This window comes from Marmota marmota, unplaced genomic scaffold, assembly GCF_001458135.2.
Source record: "Marmota marmota marmota unplaced genomic scaffold, marMar, whole genome shotgun sequence".
NCBI classification, from domain to species: Eukaryota; Metazoa; Chordata; class Mammalia; order Rodentia; family Sciuridae; genus Marmota; species Marmota marmota.
In genome coordinates this window covers 80,340,933-80,354,470 of record NW_026000026.1, presented here as the reverse complement: position 1 = coordinate 80,354,470, position 13,538 = coordinate 80,340,933, and the positions used below count along the sequence as shown (strand labels likewise).

At 53.1% G+C, this 13,538-nt stretch overlaps 1 protein-coding gene across 1 annotated transcript in view; it reads right to left on the bottom strand.

Annotated features, from left to right (window-relative positions):
• The window catches only part of Ppargc1b (PPARG coactivator 1 beta), a 32,045-nt gene that overhangs the window by 13,390 nt on the left and 5,117 nt on the right, over window positions 1-13,538 (bottom strand). The window contains exons 2-8 of the mRNA XM_048811878.1: window positions 12,206-12,418; window positions 8,834-8,950; window positions 6,161-7,301; window positions 5,221-5,257; window positions 4,689-4,753; window positions 2,985-3,792; window positions 5-42 (exon numbers count right to left, since the gene is read on the bottom strand). Of these exons, the coding sequence (XP_048667835.1) occupies window positions 5-42; window positions 2,985-3,792; window positions 4,689-4,753; window positions 5,221-5,257; window positions 6,161-7,301; window positions 8,834-8,950; window positions 12,206-12,418 (2,419 nt within the window). The remainder of the gene's footprint in view (window positions 1-4; window positions 43-2,984; window positions 3,793-4,688; window positions 4,754-5,220; window positions 5,258-6,160; window positions 7,302-8,833; window positions 8,951-12,205; window positions 12,419-13,538) is intronic.

Genomic DNA, 13,538 nt, shown 5'->3' with positions numbered 1-13,538 from the left:
ATGCTTGGGGTTCCGTCTGAACACGGCCCTCTGCTCTCACATCTGTCAGTGAAAAGCAAAGCAGAGGCACTCACTCTCCGGAAGGAGCTGGACGGGCGGGCGGGGCATGGGACTCCTGGGGGCGGGACTGCTGGGAGGCGGAGCTTCTGGGGGCGGGGCAAGGACTTCTCTAGGGTCCATCAGAAGTCCAGCTTCCCCCGGGCGATGAGAGCCCAGGGTCTTGCACTGGCCTCTAGGCCTAGACACCTGGACCGCTGGGGCACTAATTATGACCCCACCCTTCTGTGCCTTGCCTTTCTCTACCATTAGGGGTGGAAAGGGCTAAAAATCCTATGAAGCATGTTTTCCAGATGAAACACCAGAGCCTCAGGTTCAGGATGGGATCTGCCTAAAGCTAGAAAAGGGAGAGGTCTGAGTGAAGAGATATTCTGCTCTCTACTGATTGGTGCCCTAGCCAGGAACAGCTCCCCTCTTGCCCTTCCCAGCTCCCTGTGTCTGGCTGAGCTCTGGGGCTTATCATCCACATACTGCAGCCCTCCCCACTCTTCCCTACTCCAGTCTGAGTCCTTGAGAACAGAACTTAGAGGATAAGAACACTGGCTCAAATAGCCAGTGTTAGGGCCGGGCTCCATCGCCTGCTGCTGGGTGGCCTTGGACCAGTCACTTAAGCCCTCTCAGCTCTACTTCTTTACCTATAAAATAGAGATAATCAATTGAGTCCACCTCCTCCTTGGTCATTGGTGAGGATTAAATTTTTTTTAAATGCACATAAATGCTCCACCCAGGAACTACAATAAACACTCGCTCAGTTTTTTTTTTAAATTTAACCTCTCTAAGCCTTAGCTACCTCATCTATAAAATGAGGATAAAAAGCAGCTAGGCCCTCCACATGCATCTGTGAGGCTCAAATAGGGTAAGAGGTATGTGATTTGCAAATTTTAAAGTGCTATAGAATAGGGCTGGGGTTGTGGCTTAGTGGTGGGGCACTTGCCTTGTACATGTGAGGCACTGGGTTCGGTCCTCAGCGCCACATAAAAACAAAATAAACAAAGATATTGTATCCATTAAAAAAAAGTGCTATAGAATAACTGGTCACCACTCATTTGCAACAGAATTGGTCAACATTCCCCACCTAAAGGGCTAAGAGTGTCTGGAAGGTGTTGTGGAGTTCAATTTATGCTATTAAACTAGCCTCGACATGCTGCTTATTGCCTGAGACTGGATAATGGTGAAGACAGTGGGGCTGGAGAAGGCCAAGTAGTTTGCCAGGCTTGTCAGGTACCCAGCCCTGCCCAGCAGCTGAGCAGGGACTGAGATAACTAATTTATTCCTTCTAGTGAGCAGACAAAGCCAAACCTCCACATGACCCAAAAGTGAGATGAGAAAAGGAGAACCTGGGGGAGTTCCAGAGAGGGTCTCAGCTCTGGGCCTGGGATTGCAGGCCCAGCTCTAAACCTGAGCCAAGCAAGTCAGAAAGAGGTCAGAGAGCTTCTGCTCTGGTCATGGGGAATGGCTTCAAGGTCAGGAGTACTTCAAGGTCTGGAAGTACTTCAAGGTCTGGAAGTACTCTGAGCAAACCTTCACAAAGGATCCTGTCTTGTGTGGAAATCAGTTATTTCACAGCAAAGCAAGGCTAGAACTGAACCTTGACCATGGAGGGTTTCAAGGCCAAAGCTGCCCCTGGAAAGAAGAATGCAGCCAGAAAGACAGGCCCAGAAAGACATCCTCAGAGAGGTCTGCTGGAAGACAACCGGGACCCATGTCTCCCGCCTTAGTACGGAAAAGGGCTGATTAGAGAAAGTGCTAGGGAACTCATTTTGAGTAACAGATGATTTAGGGCTTCTCAATGTTGGTTTTGTGAGGAGTTCACGAATCCCTAAAATTGATGTTTATGCACAATTTAATGGGGATAAAGGCCTTTACTTTAAGGAGATATTCAAACAATTAAGAGCCATGGGTATAAATGTGCAATTATAAAGCTGACTTTTTCTAAGAAAAGGTACATCTAGGGCTGGGGGTGTGGCTCAAGCGGTAGCGCGCTCGCCTGGCATGCGTGCATCCCGGGTTCGATCCTCAGCACCACATACCAACAAAGATGTTGTGTCTGCCGAAAATTAAACAATAAAAATAAATAAAAATTATTAAAAAAAAAAAAAAAGAAAAGAAAAGGTACATCTATATGACCTGAATTCTGATCTCAGAGGATGGCACTTTGGCAATATCATCATTACCTGGGAACTGGCTAGAAATGCAAATTCTCCTCTCCCTGCAGACTCAGGTACTTGGTGGAGCTTCCAAAGCAGTGCCCTAAACCATCCAGGTGATTCTGCTGCTCTGGAACCAGGAAGGCCACCTAGTGGCCACTCAGGCACACCTTGGGCACAGGGGCAGGAAGAGCACTGATCGCCCATACCCCTGCCCAGGATGAATCAGAGAGCAGCCAGTTCCTCCAAATGTGCCAAGCCTCCATGCTCTCTGCCTAGCTCCCCAGCTGACTTTTGGACTGGCTCCCTCTCTTGTCTGGTTCAGTGCACAAAGATGGTGTGAGCAAACAAGCTCATGGCGCATAATCTCTCCACTGGGCTTTTAGAGGGGCGGCTCATGCTGAAGTCAGGAAGCAATGCACAGTTTAGGAGGCCCAAGAAATGGGAATAAAGTTCATCACTGCTTTAATCCAGGTATTTTTCAGAACACTAATTATTTTTTTCCTTGTGATACTGGAGATTGAGTCCAAGAATGAGTGAATGGCCAAGAGACCTGGAACACACCAGAGTGCCACATGCCAGGCTTTGCTTGCCTCCAGGAACACACCACAACTCACCCAAGAGGGGGCTATCTTCTGGGCCTCTGACCAGCACACAGCCACACCAGGAGATGCAGCCCTAGTATCAGAGGACTTTTCCCACATCTCCTTCCTCCTCTGGCACCCTGGGGAAGGGAGCCCTCAGCTGTCCACTGCCCCTCCCGAGGTCGCCCAGCCTTACCTGAAGTTCCTCCGGGTGGCTGGTGACCAGGAGCGGCAGGATGAGGAGCCAGAGCTAGAGCGGCTTCTGGAACAGAGCTGCCGACTGGCCTTGCTGGGTGGGCTCTGGTAGGGGCAGTGGTCAGAGCGAGGGGGGCTGACCCCTGAGTCCTCTTCTTCATCGTCCTCCTCCTCCCTCTCCTCATCTTCCTCCTCCAGGAGGAAGCTGCTCTCACCACTGCTGCTACTGCTGTCCTCAAAGACCGTGTCATATTCAGGACTCTTGCACGAAGCCAAGTCTTCGTCCTCCAGAGCCGTCTCCAGCAGCCCAAAGTGCTTGGTGAGGCTGGCGCGGATCTCGTGGTCTCTCAGCTGAGCGCTGTCCTTGGGCGGGGCTCTGGCCTCACAGCTTCGGGCTTCCTCCTTCCTAGAGGCCTGCATTTCAGCCTTTGAGGAGGCACCTTGCTGGGGCCAGTCCTCAAGATGGACCCCAGATGGCTCCCAGGACCTCAGCACCTTCCTCTGCATAGTGCCCTCTGGTCTGAGCACCTGGCAGTAATCATGGTCTCCAAAGGAACAGGAGAAGGGGCGCTTCTGGCCAGCCTGGGAGGCCGGCTGGGCCGTGGCATGCCGCAGGTGGGACAGAAGCTCGCTGCGCTCTGGGTGCTTCTTGGGCAGCTTGTGGGCAGGCCCGGTGGTGGCCATGAGCTGGAGAGCCTCAGGGGCGGGGGTGCTGGGGGCTGTGTCTTGGCCCAGGCTGTGCTTGATGTCCGGCTTGAAGGGGTCCTCCTCGGTGGGCTTGTATGGGGGTGTGGTGGGTGGGGTGAGTCCTGCCCAGCAAGGGGAGAAACACATGCAGTGAAGGCAGCTTCCTTCTCCAAGGAACAAATCCCAAGCCTTAATTTGGAATTTAGGATGGCAAAGAAGTGGCTATGTGCCACCCCAACAGACAGAGGGTAGGCCTCACTAACTGATCCTGCACTACTGCTTCAATTCTGTGGAGTTGGCATGTGACAAAACGAGTGTGCTGTCCCTTCTGTGGGTTGGTAATGGTAGCAAAAGCCCCCAAGTCATCAGAGAGCTTTTCCTGTTCCACCTCCCATCATCCAAAGGGGCCTGTTCCAGGTGTCTCCCAGCATGCATCAGGGCAGGCTGCATGGGCAAAACTGCCCACCTGGATCTGACTACCATCGTGTTCTTGCTGCTCCTGCACCTGACCCTGGCTTCCGTTCTCCCCAATGCACCAGAGGAACTTGCCCAGCTCCTCCTCTCTGGAGCTTCTGAAGGCCTACAGGGTAAAGACCAGACACCTCTGCATTTTAGCCCTTTTGTGGCTGCTTTTCCTGACCTGCCCTCTACCACTTAGAAAGACCAGGTGACCAGCATCTCCAGTGTGCCCTGGGAATTCCACTCCTCCACACCTCCACCCCTCTGCCTGGCTGAGTTTCTTGCCAGGCACACCCTTCCCCTTTGTCTTTCCAATGTCCATTCATCCTTGAAGGCAACTCATGCCCCTTGCCCTGCACTCTGCCCAGCCCTGACCCTCCTGTGCTGTCAAAGCTTTTATGAAATAAACGCACATCAAACAGCGCTTGACAGGGCGTGAGTCTGTCCCTCACAAGACTGCGGGCTCCTCCAGGGAAGGAGGAGGACGTGGGACATGCATGGCCAGGAGGAGTCTTGCCACGCCCCCAAAGGCACTCCCCCAGCTGCGCCCCCTGCTCACCTGCCGTGCCACAAAGCTCCACTGTCAAGGTCTGCTCAAAGCTCTTCTTGCCAAAAGGAGGGTCACTGATGGGGGCAGGGAAGACAGAAAGGAAAAGAGGGGGTCAGTAGCAGGCTCCCACTGCCCTGAGCATTTGGGGGAGGGGGGGGTGAGGAGATACTAAGATGGATCCTGGTTATGCTGCCATGGAAGGGGTGTGGGGCACTGGGAGAACTTGCTGGGGGACCCTACCCTGGCTGTTGGAGGAGTTCAAGTTGCTTTTAGGAAACTCAGGCAAGGTTTGCTGGAGGGTGAGGAGAGGACAAGGTTGGCCTCCTTATTTTGACAGATGGGGCCACTGAGGTACAGAGGGGGAATGGAACTTGCCCCAAGTCACACGGCATTATCAGCTTTTCCCTCTGGAGAAAAGCACTCTTTGCAGTGTCCTGGGGAGGGCAGCTTATGAAATGGCCTGATGAACCCCTCCCCAACACACAAGTCTAACAAGACAAAAGCTCACAGAATAATATACCAATAATTTCTAAAAATCTACCTTTGTGACAAGGCCAGCATGAGGCACCTGGGAGAGTCTGAAAATAAGACAAAAAAAAAAAGAAAAATGAGCTTCCCTAACATGGCATCATGAGCAGACGTTTCCCCTCCAGAGACCTCAAATTTCCGGGGGGGGGGGGGGTGCGGCAAGCACAAAAGCCCTTTGGGCAGGTGACCCAAACACCGTGGCCATGTTAAGGAAGGACAGGAATAGCTCAAGTCCACCTCCATCCCGGGGTCTTGGCAGGCCCATCACCTTGACTCTACAGAAAGAGTAGATGGGCACAAGGTCAACCCCTTCTGGCCACTGAGTAGCACAGTGGCAAAGAGCTCAGACCCCCTTGCCCCTGTGGGTTCTGGACAGTCCTGCTCAGGGCGGATCACTACACAGCTCTGGGCCTCACTTTCTGTGTCTTCAAATGGAGATGATCACCGTGCCTACCACACAGGTTTCTTGGAGAAATCAAAGGGGAGATCTGTGTCACATTTCAGACCAGTGCCTGGCATGGGATGTACCCAATAGAAGACGATCACCACTGTCATTAGCATTTAAAATTCAACTCCACTGTGGAGCTGAACTTACGGACACATCTGTGCCACATCAGCCCTGGTCAGTCTTCTTCGGGCACCTACCGCAATTTGTGATCATCCTCCTTTCTGTTTACTTTTGGATTGCCTGTCCCCCTCACTGAAACAGGCCCCAGGAAGGCCAGCATCTTGCTCTCTGTTCTTTAAGCAGTACCTTGACCACGCGTGATGAAAAACTCAGAGGTGTACTGGTGTCTTCCTGAAAGTCTGCCCCAAAAGCCCAGTGTACAGACAGGAAAGTGGGAAGAAATCCAGAGAGGGAAAGGGACCTGCCACATGGGGTTGGGGACTTGAGCATGGGGGCTCCAGGGCACACCCACCCTGCCCCTCTCTCGTAGACCACTGACGCTTACCACCTCTGGAAGGGAGGCGCGGGCAGCTGGGGTCCTCATCCGTGTCCCCACACCCACTCTCACAGGGGCTCTCCAGGGCAGAGATCTGGGGTCCTCGTAAGAGCTGCTGGTCTTGGCCATTGTCCTCGTCTGTGGGGCTGCCCAGCTCTCCTGCCATGTCATAGGCCTTGGGAGCCAGGCATAGCGAAGGCAGAGCACCTTGGGGCTCTGAGGAGACCAGCAACTCATCAGTGAATGTCAGCCAGGGGCCCAGCTCGGGGTTCAGTCTCCGGGAGCGGCGCACTGGGCACACAGAGCTCTCCAGCTTCTTCCCCAGCCTGGCCCACGGCAGGCCTCGGCCCGGCCTCTTCCTGCCCCACTCCTCCTCCTCCTCTTCCTCCTCCTCTTCTTTTTCTTCTTCTTCCTCCTCCTCTTCTTCCTCCTCCTCTTCCTCCTCCTGCTGTAGCCGGGTAGAGCGGCTAACGTCCCCCTTCACCTCCAGGCGCAGCGGGCGCAGGCTTGGCCTGGGCCCAGTGTTCTTGGGGGAAGCCGCCACCCTCACCTCCTCCACTGGGGAAGGGTGAGCGGGGGAGGCCTGGTTGTCCTTGGGGGGCCTGGACCTCGGCCGGGGAGTGAGGGAGGCATAGACAGGCGTGGCCAGGCGGTAGGGTTTGCTGACATCGCAGAGGACATCTTGAGCCAAGAGTTCCCGCAGGATGGAGAACTCAGCCCAGGAGGCTTTGGAGTGGTGCCGGGGCCTGACCCTGGAGGGGCTGCTGCATGGCTGGGGGGGTGGCTCTGGGGCCTGTGGGGGCAGCTTCCTCTGGGGGAGGCAGTAGGTGTGCATGTATCGAATGAGCTGCACCATGGCCTGCACGTCCTCCTGGGGAACCTGGGCACTGGGGCTCGCCCTGCCCGGTGGCAGGGAGTCCCGGGGAGAGGCTGGAGCTGGCTGGGGACTCAGGCAGTCCTCCCCTGGCTCCTCCTCCTTCTTGGCAAGGAGCTGGGGACTCGGGGGCAGTGCTGGCTGCAGTCCCCTGTCGGGGGAGGAGGCTTTTGCCTGGGAGCAGGACAGCACCGAGGTGAGGTGCTTATGCAGTTCTGCACAACTCCTGTTGGGAGACCGCTGCATGGGGGCCTTTTTATCCTGGGTGCTGTCCGTCTAGAATGAGAAAGAGGCCAGAGTGAGGAGGGAGGGACACACTACTCCCTCTGCCCCATCCCCACGGCCAGAGCTGGCCCAGTGTGTTGCGCTGCATCATGGAAATAGCTAGGTTTCCTTCCCTCCATTCCCTGCCTTCAGCCCAGAGCCTGGCACCCAGCCATATTTGGTTGGTAAAGAATGAAAGAATACCCAGCCCCTAACATGTCTCCCAGCCATGGAATTTGGCCCTTGCAGACCCTGCCAGATGTACCAGAGGCCTGCTGTGAGCATCCCACATCCCCACCCCACACCCATCAGCAATAGGGCCAGGAAGTGGATTGGTGGCCGCCTGGGGTGGGCTGTGGGAAGGATTCACAATAAACAGGGATGTCGGGAAGCATTCTGGGATGATGGGTGTGTTCTAAAACTGGACCATGGACATGACTGCCCAAGCCTACAGAATTACTAAAAATCATAGAATCGTTCTTTTTAAATAGGTGGCTTTCCAACACTCTGGGGGCTGAGGCGGGATGATCACTTGAGCCCAGCCTGGGCAACCCAGTGTGATTCCCACTCAAAAACAACAAACAGGGGGCTTTCATGACGTACAAATGGCACTCGAATAAAGTTGTTATAAAAAGAAAACAATTTAGCAGCTTCCCAGAGCCCAAAGGATAAGGGGAGGCTCCTTGGGCAGGTATCTGAGGTCCTCTGTAATCTAGCACCAGCTGATGTCACTTGAGCCTTCTCTGCCCCCCTCGCCGTCTACTTCCCTCCCAGGCCCAAATGTGGTTTTGCTGGGGCTTTCTAACAAAGGCTGCCAGCTGTCTCTCTTTCTGCTGGGCCTCCCAGCCCTGCAAAGGGCAGCGCTGGCTCATGGAGGGGCTTGGTTGCTGCCCCTTGAAAAATGAAACACACAAGAGGGTAGGCCTTTGGGAGGTAGTGTAGGGACAGGGGCCTGCCCCCTGGGGACCCCAGCAAGGGGAGAGGCTCCCACACTGCACCCCTGTCAGGCAGGCACCTGATTCTGCTTCTAGAGTGCAGAACCATGTGCAGCTGTCCCCTGGAGGAGTGTGCAGGGGCAGGAGGCAGAAGACTGAATGTGGCTTTGAGGAGCAGAAACCCCTCCTCCTTAGGCTTGGACAATGAAGACCAAGAAAGAAAGGGGACATGCTTTAGCCCTTGGAGTTCAGAGCACCAAACTCTCCAATGGCTTCCCAGGAAAGAAATCCTAGTGCTCTGTTGACTGTGGCCTTCACCTCTGAGGATGATCCTACTTTGGTCTGTCACCCTGTTAGAACTTGAGCCCCACGCTGGCCGCACCTTCCTCGGTCAGCTCTAACCTGTGTTAATGTCTATCAGTGCCTGACGCACAGAGGCATGTCAAAGCCCAAGCCCTCCTTCCAGGAGTGCACTCTGCAAGGTCTATGTGAGCAGCAGCAAGAGAGGCTGCTGGGGACCAAACCTGCCATCCCTAGCCAGGGGTGACGGTGGTGCCCTAAGAGGCCGCCTGGGGTCTCAGGTAGACTTCTGGGCAGGTGCAGAAATACCTTGACACAAGACCGCTGACTTCTAGACCTAAGGCTGGCCTGGCGCCAGGTGGTCCCCTCCTTCTGGATGTCAGAGCTTGATGTTGGGGAAGATGTAGCCAGGAGAAGCTTCTGCAACTGGGGGAGAAGCAGAGGGAGAGATGCTGGGGCCCGGCCATGGCCAGAGACACAGAGGACCAGACAGCCAGCCCCAAGGCTGACCACGCCCTGATCCAGCACCACCAGACTATGGGGAGAGCATGTGACAGTCTAGAATGATGCTCCCAATACAGTAAGTACAGGAAGTTGATTGGCTAGTGATCCTAAACACACACAAATGTCCCACTGTCTTGTAAGTCCTTTCAGAATCACCAACCCAAGAGCTTAGCAATGATTTTGAGAAACCCAAACACATCATGGGCAATGCCTACCCATCCTGCTGTTAAAACAGTACCAGGCAATCTGCATACACTTGCACTAGACACATACATGCACGCGAGTGCACACACACACACACACACACAATCTGGGAGATTAGGTACCAAAATGATTCTCTGATGTGAGATTCCAGCTGATTTCCCTTTTGTTCATTCACACTACCTTTAAAAATTTAATTTCTTTGATTATGTAAGTAATACTTATAAATATCACACACACATACCACAAACACTAAAATGGAAAATTAAAAGAAAGGCTTCCTCCTAGCAGGGTGCAGTGGCTCATGCCTGAAATCCCAGTGACTCAGGAGGCTGAGGCAGGAGGATCAAAAATTTGGAAGCCAGCCTCAGCAAATTAATGAGATCCTGCCTCAAAACAAACAAACAAACAAAAATAAATAAAAATAAAAACAACTGAAGATGTGGCTCAGTGGTAGAGCACTTCAGGGTTCCACACACACATGCATACACACAGAGAGTCTTCCTCCTGCCCAAGGTCCCTTTCTCCTTCTCGGAGGCAAGTGCCACTAACTACTTTCTTGTGACCCTATCCCGGAGGTGGTGACACTGATCATACAAGAATACACATGGATATGTCACATCCAACCCACTCAGATATTTTTACACAGGTGGAATAGTGTTACAGTTAGCTCGTTAGACTTTTGTTCCAGGTTTTGTTTTTTTTTTTTCTACAAAGATTGTTGAACTCCCCTGCTTCTGAGCCCCGTGGGCAGGCGCACAATGCATCCAAGCGGAGAGAACAGAGGCTGAGCACATCTGCAGGTTCTGCCCAGGATCCATCAGAGCCGAGAACTAGGCAAGAAATGTGATGGAATTTTACATCCTGGGGGACATGCCCCCAAAGCACCCAGCGAACACTAAAGGCTGGGCCTCCTGAGGAGCCCATGATCTTGCTATACCCCAAACCACACACAGGCCTGTGACTCTCTGATTTTGGATTGGAAAAGACCCTTGGCATAACAAGGACAGGGAGGCAAAAATGAATGGACCAGAACCTTCTTTTTGACTCTCAGAATATAACAGAAACTGCTGACCTCAGAAAACACAGAGTCATGCAGAGGTCCATGGATCCTTCGAAGTCCACGGGTGGATATTCTGGGATCCAGGACAAGACCTAGGGTCTGGATGACTTCATTGGGCCTTTCTAGAACTGGCAGTCTACTGAGAGCCTAGACAGTGAGTCTGGTTCCTAGAAGCGTGAGCCTAGAAGCGTCTCTAACAGAAGTGCTCAGAGTGTGGGGTGAAGGCAGATGGAGACTTGGCCTGGAAACCACCTTTGACCAGCAGGGGTCGCTCTTTGCCTCTTTAAGAATCGGCACTGAGGATTCTTGTTACTTCCAAGGGTTGTGCCAGGACTCTGAATTAGCTAATGTCTACTGAGCAAGCATATATGCCAGGTACTGTTCTAAATGCTCCCTATGTAATACCTGCTGTATAGTCTCCTAATAGCCTTTAAGATGGAACTATTATCCAACCTGCATGGGTCAGGAAACTGAGTCAGAGAGGCTTAGGGAGGCTGTGTGCCTCAGGGAACCACAAGCACTGATTGGCAGGGATGGGATTCACACTCAGGCAGTTTAACTCCATTCTGGAAGGAAGCAGGGTCCCATTAGCAGAAGCCATGATGTGAGATTGGAAATATTCTGTGTCAGCACATAGTAGGTACTTACTAAATATTTCCCACTGCTTTGAGGACCTTAAAGACCCCAAAGAGAGAAGACAGAGTACCTTCAACCAAGATTCAGAAGACCTGGGTTCTAGTCTTCGCTGGTGCACCAACTTTCTGTTTGACCTTGGGTGAAGTCAGCCTCAGAGTTGGGCTTGGTGGTCACCAAGGACCTTTCCAGCTCCAACTCCCTGAGACCTAAGAACCCTCCCAGCCCTGACAGGTTCTGGTTTTCTGGCTGTGCCTCATTGGCCCCCAGGAGCCACAGATCCAACGCGAGGGAAGAGCCCAAGACAGGCAGCACGACTCAGCCTGAGTGGAGGGCCGCCCCAGCAGTAACCCACGAGGTCCAGACCCTTTGAAAATCTGATCAAAGCTGACATCTTCTCCCCAGGAAGCTGCTCTTCCAAGCACACATTCCGACACTCCTCAGACACTCTCACAGAAGGCATTTAACGTGCTGGTGGGAGTGTAAGTTGGCATGATCTCTTTGACGGGTAATCTGGAAAGATCTGTCTAAACTGAAAAATCCTATCTCCACGGACCTAGGGGATCTGTTTCTAGGAATTTATCCATTTACCCGGGGCAAAGGCCTACATATGACGGCAGCACTATTGGGGACAATGGTGGAGTTAAAGGAATATAAATATCCATCTGCAGGGACATAGTTAAACAGATGTGACACATCCTCAACCAGGAACACTATACAGCCACAAGAGGGACAGCACAGCTCCATACGTTCATTTGGAAGAGTTCCCAAGACACATGTTAAGTGAGAAAGTAAGGTGCAGAATGGTGGAGGAGCAGGCTTCCTTTTGTAGTAAAAAGAAAAAAAAATAGGTGAAGAGGAAAGTCACATAACAGATCGGTAACCATGGTTACCTCTGGGGAAGGACAAAGCAATTGTGAGAGGGCTGAGGAGGTTTTGCTTTTAACTGTCCACACTTCCTGCCTGGATGTTTACCATGTGTACATAATCTTTAGGAAAATGTTTGCATGCAATTTCAAGGATTTAACATAGGACTAAGGTCAGTCTTTGAAATCCCAAGGAGCCAACAGAATGTAGATGAAGCGTAGTCCCACTGCACAGGAGGGAAAGGTGAGACCCAGAGAGGCCTCCCACCTCCAGTCCAGGCCCTCCTCTGGAAACCACATCACCATGATGCACAGGGACCCAGGTTGGGCTGGACTGATGCTTTGCACTCCCACCCCTGCAGACAGATCCAAATGGCAGCCTCCACCACTGTCTCACTGGAAATAGGTTCTCACCAGCGAGAGCTCATCCACGTCTGAGGCTGGGGCTGGGGGCCTCTCCCTAGCGGGGCTGGGGGGCGCAGACAAGGGGGCGGGTGAAGCTGCGGGGCAGCATGGTGCATCTCCTCCATCCAGGACCGGGAAGGCAGCCAGCCCCACGTCATCTTCAGGGATGTCATCCAGGGTCTTGGTGAGCGCGGCCAGGAGGGCCTCATTCTCACTGTCGATCTGGAAGGAAGTGGTAGAGAGGGTCAGCCACCTGGGACATAGCTGCTCACCCTGCTGGACCACCACCCTCCTCCTGCCAACCCTCCCCTCCGAGTCGCCGACTCCAAGGATCACAGAATTTTGTCAGCAGGCAGTAGGTGGGAATGGAAAGGGATCTGCTCTGGAGTGGAAGACGTGGGGCAGAAGTCTGTCCACCTGAGTGAGGCTGCTCTAAACATGAAGAGCAGGAGCTCAGTGCAGGCCCTAGCCACCAGGACCCTGGGGCCCAGGCAGGGTGAAGTTCAGAGCTCAACAGTGACAATGATAAGCAGAACAACAAGAAACCAGCTACCATTTCTTTCCCTGGGGGACCCCAGGGCTTGCTGTCCTTGCTCACGCTGGGTGAAGGGGTGGGTATGGTGGTCAGGAGCTCTGGGTGAATCCCAGGGTCCACACTTAACAACAGTGGGCCCCTGGGCAAGTCAGTTTCCTCCCCTCTCAAACAGGGAACAGTTCCTACTCCAAGAGCTTCTTGTTGGGGACTAGATAAGTTAATATAGGTAAGATGCTTCCAAAGCAGTTCCTGGCACAAAACAAGCACTCTCTATGGCTTCTGCGCCATGATGACTATACCGCCATGCTCCCATGTCTATGCTCATGACAACGAGGTGGGGGGCGGGGTGGTGACGATTCCCCCACCTTCCCTCCCCTACCACATGCCTACTCTGCACCCAGCTTTGTGCTGGACACTGGTACACTGGTAATACAGCCCCTACCCTCCCTGCGCTTACCCTCCAAAGGAGAGTAGAGGAAAACAAGGAAAGAATCAAGACCATTTCAGAACGTGGGAAAAGCCATTAGGAAAATAAAAGGACGCTGTAATGGAAAGAAAGAATGTGGCCGAGGCTGAGGGCTATTTAGGCGGGCCACAGGAGCCCTCTCTGTACAGCTGACAAACTTAGGCTCAAAAGACAGGCAAAGAGCTTAGGAAAGAAGACCTGGGCAGAGGGGAAAGCCAGTGCAGAGGCCTGACTGAGGGACGGAGGGAAAGGCTTTGTCAGTGCCACCTCAATCATCCTACACCTCCAATGAGGGCAGCACTTTCTAATCTTCATTTTCCAGGTGAGGAAACTGGCTCCCG